The sequence below is a fragment of the Schistocerca americana genome, chromosome 2 (assembly GCF_021461395.2).
Source record: "Schistocerca americana isolate TAMUIC-IGC-003095 chromosome 2, iqSchAmer2.1, whole genome shotgun sequence".
Taxonomy (NCBI): domain Eukaryota; kingdom Metazoa; phylum Arthropoda; class Insecta; order Orthoptera; family Acrididae; genus Schistocerca; species Schistocerca americana.
In genome coordinates, this window is record NC_060120.1 from 350,722,149 (window position 1) to 350,742,454 (window position 20,306).

Here is a 20,306-nt window from a genome sequence, read left to right on the forward strand (position 1 = left end):
GCAACGGGGTAGCTTACACCTCCCCCCCCCCCCCCCAAAAAAAAAAATAATTTTCACAAACCGAAATCTAATCGTGCCCTTCCACACAGATCGGTGTGTCAGTTGGGTATCAGTCTGAAGAAAGGCGGCACGTGTATTGCATACTGACTAGTACAGGTAGCAAATGTAGTCAGAATCATTTTTCCTGAAATCTCAAAACTACCCAAGTTACCGCCACCTCCCCGTCCCTCACCATCACAAATCCTGAGCCTGGCTACGCTCTTCGCATGCTCGTACCTATCTAAATTGCGCAAGGAGCAAGTAAAACACATCCATCATCCTAGAAAATGAATTTCAGCTCTTAGTGCGCTGCATAAGGCAGAATAGGCGTCAAGATGTGGCACAACTCACAGTGAAGATCAGTGTTGGGGTAGGCACATGTGATTCATATCATATACACTGCCCGATAAAAAAGTGTAGCACCCAGAACACATGGTCGGATATGAATGTAACTTCGTACACCTACACACCATCGGCGTATATGTAAACCATTAGAAATGTTTCCAGAATGAGATTTTCACTCTGCAGCGGAGTGCGCGCTGATATGAAACTTCCTGGCAGATTAAAACTGTGTGCCCGACCGAGACTCGAACTCGGGACCTTTGCCTTTCGCGGGCAAGTGCAGGCTGTGGCTAAGCCATGTCTCCGCTGTATCCTTTCTTTCAGGAGTGCTAGTTCTGCAAGCTTCGCAGGAGAACTTCTGTAAAGTTTGGAAGGTAGGAGACGAGATACTGGCAGAAGTAAAGCTGTGAGTACCGGGCGTGAGTCGTGCTTCGGTAGCTCAGATGGTAGAGCACTTGCCCGCGAAAGGCAAAGGTCCCGAGTTCGAGTCTCGGTCGGGCACACAGTTTTAATCTGCCAGGAAGTTTCATTAGAAATGTAATTCTTTGTGGCACGTACATGGCCACCGGAATGCATTGGTGTTGTTCGTGTTTGGTGTTGTTATCAGGACTGGTAGTATGTATAACGGTCGTGAACACCGTCAGATGCTGAGTGATTTCTATGAAGGACACGCAAATGCCACGTAACCGTCTGAAACAGAGCTATAAGCACCTACAGATCTTGAAAGTGGCCTCATTGTCTGTCTCCATTTGGCCAGTTGGTCGAGCTGTGCATTATCTAGATTCGTGGGGCATTCGGATGTAACAGTGACGCGACTGTGGACTGTAAGGGAAAGTGAGGGCAGCCATACTCGTCGTCAAGGATCCGGTCAACCACATCTGACCACCACAAGGGGGAATCACCTTATTATCCATGAAGCACATTGTATCCGCTTCACGTCTGTTGACGAAGGGAATTCATAGTCATGGCACTTGCTGTGCATCCACTAAAATAATGTCAAACGTCCTGGCTGAAACTGAGAGTTTGGATGCAGTGTCCGTTTGATTCTGGGTCAAAGTGGCTCGCACAAAAATGTTCAGCGTATTGCACCTGTGTGTTACCGTACGCCTGATAAATAGTATTATCACTGACTTACTTAACATGTACCGTATCTACGGGTCCCATAAAAAAATAAATATTATGATCCTTTGCTTTCACTGTACTTCAATTTTTTCGACGTTTCCGTTTAATTGCAAGACAGTCTACTAACTTTATCATCGTTGGCGGCAGATTCCTGTTACTTGCATTTCTCTTCCTTGGTCTGTTGTACATTCAAATGGTTCATATGGCTCTACGCACTATGGGACTTAACATCTGAGGTCATCAGTCCCCTAGACTTAGAACCATTTAAACCTAACTAACATAAAGACATCACACACATCTATGCTCGCGGCAGGATTCGAACCTGCGGCCGTAGCAGCAGTGCGGTTCCGGACTGAAGCGTCTAGAACTGCTCGGCCACAGCGGTCGGCTGTGTTGTACATTACACACGTACTGCTATGCAAAGACTCTCCTGCTTCAATGCCTTGAGTATCGCGTCTATTCTTTACAGTAGCCAGATGTCCCGTCTTTGGTGACGCTCCCTATATTCCTTTTCCGGAGAAGGAACCACTACAGCTGCATTGTTGGTCGTAATCCGAGGAACCTGCACCAGTAAAAGAAAACTGCGCTGTTCCGTTCTAGGCACGGACTGAGAACTGCGATCCTTAGTGGTCTAGTGCAACCGGCAGTATTCGCTATGTCCAATAGCCGTCGGGTAACAGCTGTCTGTGGTATCTTGCAACTGCCTTCGCTCTTCTCTTTCCAACAGCTGCCGAAAGACGTCTGTGGAAATAAAATCATTCTCTCTGTCTTGCATTCTGTTTCTTTTCGGCTTCATTGCAGAGATGGTACTGGTATTGGAATCTTTCTGTTGGCCCTCTATAGTAGAGCATACTTGTGCAGTTGTTCCTCTCTCCTCTGTGAACACCTTTATTACTACCTCTTGAGGAATATTCAGACGTCGACAACCGAAACTTTAAAATGTAATCACCTGATTTCATTCCAATATAAATTTATAGTGTCATTCCATTTATTTTATGTTTCTGAAAGTTATGGCGCACCGACTTTTACTATAAATAAATTTATATGAAGTTTCACTTTTTGTTGGTTAGAGAAGAAGTGAAGGAAGATAATGGTGAAAATTCATAACTGACACTATATCACTTACGTTACTGATAAATTTAAATACCACTCATTGCTTTGAGAGAATTGGTCTAAAATGAAATCTACGCTTAATGGGGATGATATTGCATTGTTTGGTAACTTTTATTCTTTTTTCTGTCTTCTCAGTATTTACGACAACAATATAGCCAACCAACGTGCGTTACATAGTTGAAACTGTCTGAAATACATAGAATTATCACGCTAAAATGGAATTTCTAGGACTTGAGCTGATTATTGATTTGACCTGAGCTTAGAGATAACTGTAACTTTTCGACTGCTGCTTAGTCCCAGGTTTCATTTCCAGAAAATGTTTAAATTGTAATAAAAATCTTCGGTAAAGGCGACCGAAGACTTCCCGTGTAAGAAGTAACCCTCAATGCGGCAGCGGCCTTGTAAAGAGAGCCGAGGAGGGACTATAAATGTAGGGAACTCTCTTGCCCTTGAGATGCGTAAACAGCTGATGAATGCGGAACAGTCAGCAATGATATTCAGCATGAGGATGTAAAAGGTAATGGTAACCACTGCGTATTCAAGGAAATGTTGCCTGTAACTCAAAAGAAAGTGTCGTGATGACCTTTCCATTGGCAAAAGTTTCCGGGATAGTCCTAAATTCATATATTTGGAGCGCTGCCTCCGAGGAAAGGACAACCACGAGACACACACTGAATAAACTACGAAAGAGTAACGTTCTACGAGATAGAATGCCAGACGTCTCAATATGGTAAGAAAGCTATAAAATCTGAAAAGGGAAATGCAGAGCATCAGTATAGACGTACTAAGGAACTATGAAGTAAAATGTAAAGAAATAAAGAAGACACGAATTTGTATAATGGGAGTAAGATCAGTTATAAATAGGAAGTTAGGACATAGCGTGAGTTGATTTGAACAGTTGAGTGATTGTGTTATTCTTGTCAGTATCGAGAACAAACTAACATCAGTAACACTAGTCTAGGTATACATGCCTACGTCATAAGCAGGAGTTTATAAGATAGAGTGTATAAGGACCTTGAACGTTAACTCAATATATAGAGGGAGATGTAAATCTAATAATCGTAGGGGGTTTGGACGATATAACAGGAGAAGAGATGCGAGACAGAATTGCTGGAGAATACGTGTTCGGTAGTAGAAATGAAAGAGGAAAAAAGCTACTTAAGTTCTGAAACAAACTTCAGCACACAGTTTGAGAATAACAAGACAAGGAGATTAAGGAAATGGCAATTACTTTACATGGGTACACATGAGTAGGTACCCTTGGGAAAGGCATAGAGATACGGGCGGATTCAATCTGGTTTACATAATGGTCAGACATAGATTCGAAAATCAGAGTACTGGAGTAATGAGGAATGACGAAGTGCATTTGAAGCTCTTTAGACTGTCGATAAAGCGATACTGTATACCACAGTTTCAGTTAAACTGAAGAGTAACTGAAATCCGTAAAATGGACAATCACAGAAGTTGGAGATACAATTATAGGTATCACGAATTTAATGGCGGAAAACCGTGGGTAGCAGAAGAAATGCTTCAACTGATCGACGAAGGAAAGAAATTTAAAAATCAGTAAAATAAAGACACACAGAAATACAAGTCATGTAGAACATCAGTAAGACGTGCGGGGAAGTTAATGCGACATGGATGCAGAGAAAACGTGAAGATATCGAAAGAACTGAGTGTCTAAAGGAGAGACGCAGCTTATAAAACAGTTAAAATAGCTGCCTGTGAAATTAAAACCTAAAGGCGTCACCATTAAAAGTGCAAAAGAAATTCCATTTTTTCATGCTGAGCAGAAAGTAGGAGAGGCTAGAGAGATACTGACAGAAGTGGAGCCCTGAGGACAATTCGTGAGTTGGGCCTGGGGAGCTCAGTCAGGAAGAGCATTGCCCGTGAAGTCATGGTTCCGGATTCAAGTCCCCGTCCTGTGCAAAGCTTCAGTTGGTTGACTTGGGGGAGGGGACCAAAGGGATCATCTCGGCATTTGCCTAAAGCGATTTAGGGAAATAACGGAAAACCTAAATCAGGATGGCCGGAAGCGGGTTTGAACTGTCGTCCTCCCGAATGCGAGTCCAGTGTGGTAACACTGCCCCACCTCGCTCGGTGCACGGTTTCGACCTGCCAGGAAGTTTCGTAATAGCGTATTCTCTGATGCAGACTGAAATATTAATTGTGGACGTATTATTTTGTTGTGTGATGTCCTTAGGTTAGTTAGGTTTAAGTAGTTCTAAGTTCTAGGGGACTGATGACTATAGATGTTAAGTCCCATAGTGCTCAGAGCCATTTTTATTATTATTTTGTTCCTGTGTCTGTTTTCTCCGGTATGGACACCATGCACCGAACGAACGATTGAGATGCGCCTTGTATTTATTTCGGTGATGCCAAGTTGCGACATAAACACACTACGTCATTAATATAACTGCTGCTATAGTATTACAGTCTGTGCATAAATGTGTATATTTTTTCACTATTTGTAGTAATGATAAATCTTTCTATGTGTACTTTCTATATGATAAATTGTTAATTATATTACTGATTAATGCGTAGGAATTGATTGGTAAAAATATATCATCAGGGAAGGATGAGCTGGAGAGAAATCGGTCTGTGTACATGAGGTGGTTAGCGAGCCAGAGTAAAAGGTCTAACGGCTAGTAGTGAGCGCGCTAACAGAGGGATGGCTACCAAACAGTCGTTAGTCTTTGCATTGTCAACACCATGGAGTGGGAGCGAGGCCAAATTATCTGCAGGTTCACTGTAAATGAGTTACGGATGGACGCATTACCAACTTATTCAAGCATGGAATGTTTATGCAACGCTCTATGACCTTTGAAAGTGGAGATGCTGTATATCTGTATTACAGCAGTTTGTGTAATAACCGACGCTTTCCCATTACTAATTGATGCAATCACCGCTGCAGCTCAACGCATCGTCGCCTCCACGTAATTAGGCATAGGAAAACTGAGCGGTTAAAACTGATACCTGTATTTTAATTCCGAATAACCGGTATTTTGGTATTTCATTGATGTCGGTTATAACAGGTGTTTTTTTTATTTTTTGCTAACAACCAAGTAAAAAACAGAAATATCAGTTAACGATAATAGCAGTACTAACATTTTTTCATTTTTAATTAAACCATATTTAAAAAATTAGATAATTTTTATTCATAAAACTAGCTTTTGTTTGAAATATTGTGTTATTTTGGAAAATGTGTAGAGCGATCAGTGCCGTTTTAATAATAATGCCAACAGAGACGAGCAACAAACTCGTGACACAAGAATTGGCACTGCATTGCTGAGACAATAACATCCAGGTTGCCGTCTGAGACGGCTTGAGGTACGTGTGTGCGTTCAGAGTGTGAGACTTACCCCCACTGCTCTATACGGTAGTTTCTCGCTGTCGTCACCAGACATCCATTGTACTAGACAATGACATCAACCCCTGTATGGAAATATTTTTATGGAGTGACGTGGTATTGAATCACAGTTCTCCATTTACTTTAAAAGATTTCAAGTCTGACTACGATTTCTATGAAATAATAAAAGAGAAAGGAAATTATGTTAACAGTAGTAAATTAAAAACTTCACAATTTATTCATATTATACAAAAAAAAACAGTAAGTAGCCAATCTGCCGCCTGTGTCTAGAAAATATGCCTTCATCTGCGGGTAGCCCTTGAAAACGGATAAATTAATACGAAAAATATTCTTCTAATTCAGTTTTCACCATTTAGCACTAACTGTTCGTAGCGCCCAGGCAGTGTACGAACCCTGACTTTAACGTTATTTTTAACAGAGTTTCATAAATTAGAATCAATAGGAGAATACTGTTGATTTTTTGTAGTATTCAACCACTTATCAGCTTTCAAGAAAAGCAACGAACTGTGGACGGGCTAAATTTTCTTTTACACACATCAAAAAGTTTTGCATCACCTCGGTTCTGAGAGTTCCGGATCCTGTACAGAAAACTGGAATAGAGATCAACATAAACATCATTTGCACCCTTTTTATTGCTCATGAAAACCACACATTGCATGTTGTACGACCATACAGCGAGACCTTCAGAGGTGGTGGTCCAGATTGCTGTACACACCAGTACTTCTAATACCCAGTAGCACGTCCTCTTGCATTGATGCATGCTTGTATTCGTCGTGGCATACTATCCACAAGTTCATCAAGGCACTGTTGGTCCACTATGTCCCACTCCTCAACGAAGATTCGGCGTTCATCCCTCAGAGTGGTTGGTGGGTCACGTCGTCCCAAAACAGCCCTTTTCAATCTATCCCAGGCATGTTCTATAGGGTTCGTGTCTGGAGAACATGCTGGTCACTCTAGTCAAGCGATGTCGTTGTCCTGAAGGAAGTCATTCACAAGATGTGCGCGATGGGAGGCGCAAATTGTCGTCCATGAAGAGGAATGCCTCGCCAATATGCTGCCGATATGATTGCACTATCGGTCAGAGGATGACATTCATGTACTGTACAGCCGTTACGGCACCTTCCACGACCACCAGCGGCGTATGTTGGCCCCACATCATGCCACCCCAAACCAACAGTGAACCTCTACCGTGCTGCACTCGCTGGACACTGTGTCTAAGACGTTAATCCTAACCGGGTTGCCTCCAAACACGTCTCCCACTGTTGTCTGGTTCAAGGCATATGCGTCACTCATCGGTGAAGAGAACGTGATACCAATCCTGAGCGCCCATTCGGCGTGGCGTTGGACCCATTTGTACCATGCTGCATGGTGTCGTGGTTGCAAAGGTGGACCTCGTCATAGACGTCGCGAGTGAAGTTGCGCATCATGCAGCCTATTGCGCACAGTTTGAGTCGTAGCACAACGTCCTGTGGCTGCATGAAAAGCATTATTCAACATGGTGGACTTGCTGTCAGGGTCCCTCCGAGCCCTAATCCGTAGGTAGCGATCATCCACAGCAGTAGTAGCCCATGGGCGGCCTTAGCAAGGCATGTCATCAAAAGTTCCTGTCTCTCTGTATCTCCTCCATGTCCGAACAACATCGCTGTGGTTTACTCCGAGATGCCTGGACACTTCCCTTGTTGAGAACCCTTCCTAGCACAAAGTAACAATGCGGACGCGACCAAACCGCGGTGTTGACCGTCTAGGCATGGTTGCACTACAGACAAAACGAGCCGTGTACCTCCTTCCTGGTGAAATGACTGGAACTGATCGGCTTTCGGACCCCCTCTGTCTAATAGGCGCTGCTCATACATGGTTCTTTATATCTTTGGTTGCGTTTAGTGACATCTCTGAGCAGTCAAAGGGACTATGTCTGTGATACAATATCCACAGTCAACGTCTATCTTCAGGAGTTTTGGGAACCAGGGTGATGCAAAACTTTTTTTGATGTGTGTATATGCCTATTTAATTTAATATTTTGACATCTATGTGTCCTGAAACAGAGTCGGTCAAAATTTTTCAACCTTTGTTCCATTCCTACGTTTATCAGAGGAATTAATGGGAATAAAAAACCGAAAATCGGTTATTTCAGAAACTGGTTAATTTGAGCAGTTATAACTTTCGGGTTAAAATGACGTGGAAAAAATCCATATAACCGATAACGGTTCTTTCAGTGATAACCACTCCCTACACGTAACCTACTGTTTGTTTAGACATGTAAAAAAGCATGAATCAGTATATTCTTTAATATGATCTAATAGATTTGTCAAATTTTTATATTGGTATGATACGAGACTGTTATTGACCTTAGTCGTGTAACCAGTACTAGGACCCTTCTTTACTTATCCCTGAAGTTATCTAAGTGTCCATAATGTCGAATCTAATCACAAAAGGACTATTTGATTATGTCAATAATAATAACAGAAGTGATTTAAATATGAGTAAAAGATTGTCTTTCTTAGATTGCATAATAGGAACTGTAAATTTATTAATTGAAGAAAATAACTAACATACTATTTCATTATGTTTTGAAATCATTCTTGAATGCACAGTTGATACAAAGGTTGAACTTCGTGTAACGCATTTCTGCTTTAAGACTATGCCAAATCAATGTTATAATGTGTTTTCCTATTGAGAGGGCCCCCATGTTATAGATGTTATGTAAACTGATTTCTTGATAACATACTGTCAGAGAGATATACTTTCAGAGTTAAACGGTTCAGTAAACCAAGTTTTGTGATGGAGAGGTTTGCTGGTATGTTAATACCTCATTATAGTGAGCCATACACAAGCTGTTGTTAGTGACTGCTTTGGCGAAACTGCTCTCAATCCTAGAAGGTTCCATTTCATCTAATAAATCTCCGACGCCTAACAATTGTTAACTCTTATTTCAAATTTAAATGTCCGAATTGGACTGGCGACATTATTTTACCTAGTTACAAATAATTACAACTCCTAAGTAAATCTGTTTTCAGTTACTGCCTTCTAATCTATAGACTGTGAGCGTGTGGGTTTTATTTTGCCAAGTTGCGCAATGGATTGACCCAACAAGTATTCTTTGGCTCCGTCAAGAAATAATTTCCACCTCACACTATTACAGAAGTCAGAAAGATGCTCCTAATGTACCAACAAGAACTGCTTGAAAAACATTCAACAACAAATATCTTCTGGAGTCGTCCACTCTAAGGAAAAGACACAAAAATATTGTATATTCTTACGTAAGTAGTGGATTACTTGGGTACTGGAGTATTGCTAGTTAGTGTAAGAAAAACATTAAATGAACGAAAAATATTATTTATTGCAAAAAAATTCTTAGAAATCAAGTGAAACTTTTTTGTATAAATTAATAAATTTCCAGGTTCTTTTTGGAACAGTAGATTGCCTCTTATGGATAGGAATGCTATTAATTTACAAAGTATGGAAAGGTTCTTTTCTCCCTTTTCTTTAAGAATGTTACTTACTTTGCAGAATGGCTGAGAGCTGCACCTCCACAACTTGAATAAACTTTCTAGGTACGGTCAAGGCTGTCACATGAGAAATGTAATGGAGTGTACTGTTATGGAGCACAGATAGGGCTTGCATACACTGTAGTGGACAATACCGTGAGCTGTGATGACTGCTACCTGTGTCGCTCGCTGCTGACAAATAACCCAACTATCTCTTTCTATCTGGAATGACCTTCGCTAATCAAACTCTCCCTATGCCTTGATCAAGTCAAGAACTCCTATCTGCCCCTAGGCCAACTGTTGGCATGGTACACCGGTCAGATAACCAGTCTACTGTGATGCCACTCAATATTCACTCGCCAGCATTTAACTAGTACTCTGTCCATGTTCACACCACACAATAAGTGTGGCGGCCAACACAGTGAACAACACTTAATCGCGAGTGACTCAATATAATCACTCCGATTCACTAACGACAGAGGTGCTGTCCCAGTGAAGTACTGAGGACAGACTTTGTTCCTCGCTCTTTTGCATACACGTACGAATGCACTCACTCTCGTTATGTGTTCCTGCTCGAAGAGCGACAATGGAATAGCCGCTTTTTCTGTCTTCCCTCACTCCTCTGGCTCTTTGTGTCAGAAACATTCTGCCAATCAGCGTTGCTCTTTTAAATGGGAGAATGACGTTTCGTTTAAGTCGACCAATGCAAAAAGATGTAACATCCCCTTTAGGCATATACTGTCCTCATGTGAGAACTCCGTAACTACGCAGTCATTCCATCAAAAAATGCGTCTTCTGGGAGCTCCCACACAATGTACCAGAATTTGCTTTTAAGTCGAACACAGGGGTTGTTATCCTTTCACTCTGGTAAAAGCTGTCCTCTCTCTGGGTGGTCGTTCCGGCCAACGTAGGTGTGCACCGACCCACCCCTCTGAAGGGACGGGCCTCCCAGCAGGCCGGCCGCCACCCTAGAACGAAAATTCCTGTGGCCGTCATCTCGTGTACCCCAGCCTCGACTTTTTCAACCTTGGTGCGCACTTGCGATTTACATATTAGATTTGCATATCGCTTACATGAATTCATTCAAAACTGACTCTACCTCATCCAGTTTGGGTTCAAATGAAGCGTCTTGAAATACGATTGTGAGGACGGAATATGTAAGAAATGAAGATCAGGAGACCATGCCACCTTACAAGACCTATTCTCCTGCACAAAATAACGTGTTTTGGAAACGAAAATAATAGACCGATTGTTTAAAATCCTTTAGTTTCACGATAAGGGTCATAAATACTGTAAAAGAGAGTCACCAACTTACTCCTATTATAAGAGATATTATAAAGTGTTGTTCTTACTGTTGCTGTTGTAGCCTTCAGTGCGAAGACAAGTTTGATTCAGAAGTTCACACTATTCTATTGTACATTAGTCTCTGCATCTGTCGGTAGTTACTGTAACCTACATCCATTTGAATCTATTTACTGCAGTCAAATCTTGGTCTCTTTCCACATTCTCTTCACCCTACACTTTGTCAAAACATACCATGAGTATCATTTCTTCTCAGTTAGATTCAGTACAAAATTCATTAGTTATTCGATCTACCAGTTTAATCTTCAGCATTCTTAAAATCGAATTTCAAATAATTGTGTTTTCTTATTTACTGCACTGCTTATCATCATTTCACTTCCATACAATAATACACTCAAAATGAATACCTTCAAGAAAGACTTCCTAACACTTGAATTTATATTGTACGTTAACAAATTTCTGCTTTCCATAGATCCTGTTCTTGCTAATGTCAGTCAATTTTTTACGTCTCTTCTGCTTCAGCTATCGTCACTTATTTTGTAACTGATCTACTATTCTACTGCTGTTAGTGTCTCATTTCTGGATTAATTCCCTCAGAATCGCCAAATTTATTAGACTAACTTCCATTATCCATATTTTACTTTTGTTATTGTTCATCTAATTATCTTTTTTTAAACAATATCTAGTCCATTAAACTGATCTTTCAAGTCCCTTGCCGTTTCTGACAGAATTACAGTGTCATTGGCAAACCTTGTAGTTTTTATTTCTTCCGTTACTAAATTTCAGCTTGGTTACCTTTACTGCTCGCTCATTGCACACATTGAATAACGTCGGGGATGGTCTACATAACTGTCTGATTCCTTCTCAACTGCTGCTTCCCTTTCATGCCCTTTTACTATAATATCTGCATTCTGGCTTACATACAACTTGCTCATAATCTCTCGCTTTTTTTCTTTTTATCCTGATACCTTCATAATAATACAGAGTGTACTCCGATCAACAGGGTCAAAAGTTTTGTCTAAATCAACAACTGGTGTAAACGGATGATTGACTCTCACCAACTTAGCTTCTAGGATACATCGTAGGGTTAGTGTTGATTAATGCATTCTTCCATATCTAGTGGACATACAAAGATCTTCCCTAAGGTCGATTGCTACCGGTCTTTCAGTTTTTCTGTAAAGAGCTCCTGTCAGTATTTTGTAACAAAGGTTATTAAACTGAGGGTTCGGTAATATTCACATCTGTCACCACCTGTCTTCTTGAAGTGTAAATGGCGGAAAGTGTGAGGTCATCCACATGAGTGCTAAAAGGAACTCGTTAAACTTCGGTTACACGATAAATCAATCTAATCTAAAAGCTATAAGTTCAACTAAATACCTAGGTATTACAATTACGAACAACTTCAATTGGAAGGAACACATAGAAAATGTGGGGAAGGCTAACCAAAGACTGCGTTTGATTGGCAGGACACTTAGAAAATGTAACAGACCTACTAAGGAGACTGCCTATACTACGCTTGTCCGTCCTCTTTTAGAATACTGCTCCGCAGTGTGGGATCCTTATCAGACAGGACCAACGGAGCACATCGAAAAAGTTCAAAGAAAGGCAGCACGTTTTGAATTATCGCGAAATATGTGAGAGAGTGACACAGAAATGATACAGGATTTGGGATGCACATCATTAAAAGAAAGGCCTTTTTCCTTGTGACGGAAGCTTCTCACGAAATTCCAATCACCAACTTCCTCCTCCGAATGCGAAAATATTATGTTGACACCGACCTGCATAGGGAGGAACGGTAACCAACATAAAATAAGGGAAATCAGAGCTCGTATAGAAAGATATAGGTGTTCATTCTTTTCGCGCACTATACCAGAGAGGAATAATAGAGAATTGTGAAGGTGGTTCTATGAACCCTCTGCCAGGCACTTAAATGTGATTTGCAGAGTATCCATGTAGATGTAGATGACCCATCTACTAATACTACTACAAGTACTAGAGAATCTGTGCTGTGTTTGTTAATTCCTGTAGATGGTTCTTTCCTCAACTGGATCCGCTCTCAAACTATTCCGGCCTACACTCATTGTTTCCTGGATTCCTTGAGCGTCGGTCAGCACGACAGCAACGTTTCCACTATAACGAGCGATTCCACTAATCACTGTTACGTCTTGAAATCCACACTTCCATGACCACTTACACCAACGCAGTATACATTCTTGAGAAACTATTAAATTCGTTGGTCGCCGACCCCAGCTGTCGTCTCCTCGTCTGCAGAGTATGTGATCTTGCCGGGATCGCAACAAGTGGACGTGTAGTTGAATGCCTTTCTGGATGCTGCAGCGGCAAAATCGTCGGAGATGCGCCAGCTCAACTCGCTCCTTAGTGCTGCTTTGGGATCCAACATCCTTAATGCCTGACACCCATTACGTGCCACATCTTCGTAGAACGCGCAGTGTTCTGGTGTACCCATACTGCCGCAAGCGCAGATATATCTGTCTTTTGGCTTTCTATAAATACGTAGCGTGCGGGCCACGGTCAGTCAGGTAATTTATCGATCCACTCGGCAGGCTAAGAAATCTCATTTTTAGTCTTTCCTTGATGTTAGGGAGAAATTAGTATGGTCTCCTACCTGTGCTTGAAGTGGCCCTTTAATTTTTGCTACGGTTTTAATAGGCGATCTTTCATCAACCCTTTCGTATCGGCCTCAGTTCAAAGCACCTTTCGTACACACATTTGTTTGCCTTTCTTTTAACAGCCTAAGTCTCCCTTTTTCCTAATTTCCATGGGTATGTTCCTAGAATTAGAATTCGGGGTAACGCATTAGGCGCCCGTCAATCTTAATAGCATACCTCATTGAACTCTTCTCACTATTAAAGGGGGCTACACTATCTCAATCTATGAACCCAAAAGCTCGCACCATATCCTACGATTGATGCTAATAGAGACTGGTGGTATGCTCTGATTGTTTTCAAGGAAGCCGAAATTAAATATTTGCAGTGATTATAATTGATTCATCACGTTCGTGCCTTTCCTGCCTGCTTCCCGTATATGATGTGCAAAGGCACGACATCCAGAAATACTCCTAACTATTTCGTGAATGAGCTTCTCCTAATCGTTCTATTCTTAAATTTTGTTTTAAGGTTTCTTGCTGTGTTTCATTTCGGTAGTAAGTTCGTTGTTTTGTGAAGCAGCCATCAAGTTGATGTCTTTTGGAGTCACAACTTAACAACGTACAGCACGTCATCTGCAGATGCTACCAGTCTGCTTATGTCGGCGCCATCTGTAACATCTGTAGTATGGACTCCAATGCAGCATTCGAAAACTCTGATCAACACGCTGATCCCTGCGTACAGCCTTTTGTTATTGTCTTCGTTATTTTCTTTCCTGGGCATATTAAAAAAGAATATCGCCCGTGGCAATAATCTCTCAGGCACTTCTAAAGCGCTTCTGGACACCGAAACTTCCTAAGACGACCAAAGAAAGACGGCCACTATAGGTTATCGAAAGCGACAGCAATATCGATCATCATCGCTAGAGCTTCGATAGATTAGATTAGATTAGTACTTGTTCCATAGATCATGAATACGACACTTCGTAATGATGTGGAACGTGTCAGGTTAATAAAAGGTGTCTATATAAGATACTACATTACAAAAAATATTACATGACACTAAGTTTTTTTTGTGCGGGGTGGGGAAATTACCCACGTACTATATCCAAAAATTCATCTAATGAGTAGAAGGAGTTGCGATTCAGAAATTCTTTTAATTTCCTTTTAAATGCTATATGGCTATCTGTCAGACCTTTGATGCTATTAGGTAAGTGACCAAAAACTTTTGTGGCAGCACAATTTACCCCCTTCTGAGCCAAAGTTAGATTTAACTTTGAATAGTGGAGATTATCCTTTCTCCTAGTGTTGTAGCCATGCACACTGCTATTACTTTTGAACTCATTCGGATAGTTCATAAGTGAATATATATATTGTGAGGCTACAGTGAAGATCCCTAGCTCTTTAAATAAGTGTCTGCAGGATGATCTTGGATGAGCTCCAGCAATTAATCTGATTGCACGCTTTTGTGCAATGAACACTCTTTTACTCAATGATGAGTTACCCCAGAATATGATGCCATACGAAATCAGAGAATGAAAATACACGTGGTAAGCTAATTTACTGAGATGTATATCACCAAAATTTGCAATGGCCCTAATTTTGGCGATATTCGGAAACATTGCAGGCCAGTCCATCGTGGACACCCCATTGTCTTGACGGCTGCGATGTTTCTGATCATTATCCTATTGAAGCACCCACCGTTTGAACCAAATATCTGCATAATGGATCTCGGAATTCATTTTTGATAAATATTGTACATTTTTTCAGCGTTTAAATTGGCTGTAAATGAGGGCAAATAGCCAAAACTCAGTTTAGGTAAACATCCCCAAACATTCACTTTTAATGGGTGCATGACAGTCCGTTGAAGCAAACTTTCACGCTTGGTACAGGAGGCTTTTGAAAAAGGAGACCACGCCCAAAAAGATCATTTACAAAGAACAGTGTCTCGTGACGCTTTAGGTATTTTGCACTGATTTTAAAGTGCAACTGACAGAACAAAACATTTAACTCTCACGCTGTTCATCTACACACTGTGCAAAATCGCATTGAGTACAGATTCGAGAACATTACCGGAGATGTCAGTGGGATGTTACATTTAAAATTATGGCGTACACTTTCTTGTGGAACTGACTGCATTAACTATGTCTTCAGTTGACCTGACACTTCTAAATGCCCACCGCTGAGGGCTCATGCCGTACAGCAGTCTATGATCTCGTAATCTGTTGCGTAACATACTTATGTGGATATGGTGTCTGACCTGTCGGACATGTCCGAAAGGACGGACACCATATCCATATGAGTATATAGTTCTGGCAATACTGGCCATGACCTTCTTCTTCTGTGCGGATACACGCATATTCTCCGCTCTTACGGGACTTGGTAAGAATGTCTTCCACGAGTAATGATGTGTTGGGGTGGGACACTAAGAATGTAGTGTGTGGACACAGAAGGTGAGAATGTGGGTCTCACGGGAGGCGTGCGCGAGACAGTCCCTGCACTCGCTCTATCCTCTGTGCCCTCGGTGGCTCAGATGGATTGAGCGTCTGCCATGAAGCTAGAGATCCCAGGTTCGAGTCGCGGTCGGGACACACATTTTCACCTGTCCACCGATTATAACAGGTATTACAAATGCGTGGGCTGCAATAATAACATTATAAATCTGGTCATCTCCAATTAGAGATCCTGATTGACCAAGTTCAGCACGAATAAATATTCTTATCGATGTTCCTACTATTCCTGCTCAGGCTCCAAATAGAAACTATAAAGTACCAATGTCCTTATGGTTTGTTGAGAATAATCATTTTTGCGGTAAGATGACTGAATTTTAGGTGGTAGACAGTAAATCTACTTATGAGATATTTTCTCTCTTGCCGTATTTTTGTCATATATTCAATTATGATTCTAAATTGCAATTCTAGAGGTGTAAAGTTTTACTAAGGCCTAAAAGATTATTCTTTTAGTTGTAAGTTTGAAGGTTATTAGTTTAATTAACTTAAGTCCTTAGTATAATGAGATTAAGGTTGATGTTGAAATCAATCCTATTGTTGAAATTGTTACGGTTATAGGAAGAATAATTATTGATTTTTGAAACTGTATCTTTATAGATCATGAATTTTCTGTATATGACATATTTAAGGCTGAGAATCTAATAGGTATGTAATAATAAAGTGTTATTGTAGTTAATACGACTATAATAGTTATAATAGTTGTTATGTTGTTTTCTATTAATGATTGTATTACAATTCATTTTGGTAGGGATCCAAGAAATGGTGGTAAACCACCTAGAGGTAGAAGAGATAAGAATATTATGAATTTAATTTCAGTTTTTATATTTCTGGCTGAATAAATCTGGTTTGTAAAGAAAAGATTTATTTGCTTGAATAGTAAAACCATGATTAGACTTACAGGGTTATTACAAATGATTGAAGCGACTTCACAGCTCTACAATAACTTTATTATTTGAGATATTTTCACAATGCTTTGCACACACATACAAAAACTCAATAAGTTCTTTTAGGCATTCACAAATGTTCGATATGTGCCCCTTTAGTGATTCGGCAGACATCAAGCCGATAATCAAGTTCCTCCCACACTCGGCGCAGCATGTTCCCATCAATGAGTTCGAAAGCATCGTTGATGCGAGCTCACAGTTCTGGCACGTTTCTTGGTAGAGGAGGTTTAAACACTGAATCTTTCACATAACCCCACAGAAAGAAATCGCATGGGGTTAAGTTGGGAGAGCGTGGAGGCCATGACATGAATTGCTGATCATGATCTCCGCCACGACCGATCCATCGGTTTTCCAATCTCCTGTTTAAGAAATGCCGAACATCATGATGGAAGTGCGGTGCAGCACCATCCTGTTGAAAGATGAAGTCAGCGCTGTCGGTCTCCAGTTGTGGCATAAGCCAATTTTCCAGCATGTCCAGATACACGTGCCCTGTAACGTTTTTTTCGCAGAAGAAAAAGGGGCTGTAAACTTTAAACCGTGAGATTGCACAAAACACGTTAACTTTTGGTGAATTGCGAATTTGCTGCACGAATGCGTGAGGATTCTCTACCGCCCAGATTCGCACATTGTGTTTGTTCACTTCACCATTAAGAAAAAATGTTGCTTCATCACTGAAAACAAGTTTCGCACTGAACGCATCCTCTTCCATGAGCTGTTGCAACCGCGCCGAAAATTCAAAGCGTTTGACTTTATCATCGGGTTACAGGGCTTGTAGCAATTGTAAACGGTAAGGCTTCTGCTTTAGCCTTTTCCGTAAGATTTTCCAAACCGTCGGCTGTGGTACATTTAGCTCCCTGTTTGCTTTATTCGTCGACTTCCGCGGGCTACGCGTGAAACTTGCCCGCACGCAGGCCGACCCGTTGCCCGTTGATTTCCCTTACAGAGGCATCCAGAAGCTTTAAACTGCGCATACCATCGCCGAATGGAGTTAGCAGTTGGTGGATCTTTGTAGAACTTCGTCCTGAAGTGTCGTTGCACTGATATGACTGACTGATGTGAGTGCATTTCAAGCACGACATACGCTTTCTCGGCTCCTGTCGCCATTTTGTCTCACTGCGCTCTCGAGCGCTCTGGCGGCAGAAACCTGAAGTGCCGCTTCAGCTGAACATAGCTTTATGAGTTTTTCTACGTATCTGTAGTATGTCGTGACCATATGTCAATGAATGGAGCTACAGTGAATTTATGAAATCGCTTCAATCATTTGTAATAGCCCTGTAGTAGTGAATAAATAATAAAGTATAGTTCTCAGATTTTTTCTCTGACTGTTATGGATCTAATTATTCACCCTAAATGTCTAATTGAAGAATATGCAAGAAGTTGGCGTAGAGATGCCGTCGGCAGCTAACGGTATTAATATAATTCTAATTTCGTTCTAGGCGGCTGCAGATCATTAGTGATGTCTGTTCTGTTCACGAGATGTCCGAAAGAACAGACACAATATCCATATAAGTATATAGTTCTGGCAATACCAGCCATGACCTTCTTCTGTTGTGCGGATTATTAATATAATTCTGATTTCTTGTATAATACTTTCTCTGCAAGGGAACTCAGTTATTCGTTGGTAATGCCGTCTGCTGCATGTGTCGTATTGGGTTTAGCTCAGTCGCGTTTTCTCGTGTCGTCAACCGATGACGGATCGACAGGTCGGCGGACCGTTCAATACTGTCCTGTTTGTGTATGTGTGCTGTCGCAGGGCCTGTGCGTGTCGTGCCTGTTCTGCTTCGCGAACGTGGACGTGCACGGCGCGTTGCGTCCGCTGCTGCGCCGGCTGTGGGGGCGGCAGCGCGCAGCCTCGATGCACACGCAGAGCCGCGACGTCTGCGTCTGACGCCGCCGGCCAGCGCGCCGACACCGCATCTGACGCCAGGCCGGGGGCGGCGCCGTCGGCGGGGGCGGCGGCAGCCGCAGCCTCCGCTCTCCGGAGCCGCCGCCGTCTCCGCCTCTGCTGCGCCACGCCGTCAGCGTCGTCTGACGCCGAGGCGCCTGCCTGGAACGTAGCAGACAGACATTCTTGTAGCTCGACAGGGGCTTCTGGTGCGCTGGCAAGTGCTGCGTCTTGTGATTCCTTAGGACAGACAGACAATAAACTTCTCTGACAGTGCATTGTCATCGTTCCCGCTTATGTAACGTTAGGAATATATAGACAGGTAGCTGATTAAGATGAATTTCGCTACAACTTGAAACTGTTTGTGTTCACAGACTTATGTTCTTTGCTTGTGCTGCTGTTCGGCTGAGACATGTGGGAGCGTCTCAGGAACCATCTCAGAGTTTCAACTTTACAGGCGCTCTGTTTCTTTTGCAAAGAACCAAGACTTATGAAACTGTTGCACTGCTTCCGGATCGCGTCTGAAATGGAACATCTTACGATTTCTGTTCACTCACTCTCAAATCTTATTGCACTGTCCCACCCAGACCTCAAGACAATTTATGAAAGTCTTAGACAGTCTAGCTATTGTGTACGTCCAGTATCCTCAAATTAGGGGCCGCGACCGCAGCGGCATCGCGTCAGTCTTCAGGAATCACTTAATCATCTGGAAGAAACTAGTTTTAGGAATGTTTTAGTCTTTCAATGGCTGTAAAAAAGAACGACCTCTGAAACGATGCTCAGAGCTAAAAAATAATATAATCTTCTTTTTGTATCAGTTAGATTGTGAATATGTAAATTTCTAACACTATCCAAATTGGCTTTTCAAATTATGCTGACATTTATACAAGGTGATTCAGTTGCCCCTACCGATGTCGTTTTATGCAACCCGCAAAGTTATATCTGGCCTTCAAAACCACACTAGAGATAGTCATATTCTCTCGCTTGCTACACGCAAACTGTTTTATCATACAGAAAAATGAACAGAAACTTTTTGTAGGGAATTTTATATAGTGAAATTTTGTACTGGGACACGTTTTCTCTAGAGGCCGTAGTATTCGATTTATCCAAGAAAAACGTACAAAAGTAACCTTCAAACGCACCCCAACTCCAACACTCAGACTTCATCAGTCACGATATCTAGTATGTAGTTCATGGCACTCCTTCCTACCACCGCGCAAAATTTTTCGATTGCACCGATTAATTCGATGTTTTTTAGTCTTCGCTGACTGGCCTTATTTCGTCATCAACTTAGTCGAGTCACTTACAGATTGAAAAACTGACTTCAATTATTATTGGTTCCTCCGTCTTAAGGTTGGTGCAATTAAGTAAAGAGAATTTTACACCAGACGTTTTTCGCTTATGTTTACAAAGCATCTTCTGTGGACATTGGTATTTCTGCCTCTTTTCTACATATTTATCAAACCATAGCTTATTCCCACTTAGTTATCAGAGACTGATGACGAAAGAAACTTTGTTACACATATACACTGTGCAGTTTTTGCCTTTTTGCACTTTTTCTTACGCTGCATTTGCGTTATTTACACTTC

At 41.6% G+C, this 20,306-nt stretch overlaps 1 protein-coding gene across 1 annotated transcript in view; it reads left to right on the plus strand.

Moving 5' to 3' along the window:
• The window catches only part of LOC124594005 (calcitonin gene-related peptide type 1 receptor-like), a 261,421-nt gene extending 242,557 nt beyond the window's left edge, over nucleotides 1-18,864 (plus strand). The window contains exons 6-7 of the mRNA XM_047132356.1: nucleotides 18,586-18,714; nucleotides 18,760-18,864. Of these exons, the coding sequence (XP_046988312.1) occupies nucleotides 18,586-18,714; nucleotides 18,760-18,864 (234 nt within the window). The remainder of the gene's footprint in view (nucleotides 1-18,585; nucleotides 18,715-18,759) is intronic.
• Nucleotides 18,865-20,306: the final 1,442 nt, after the last annotated feature.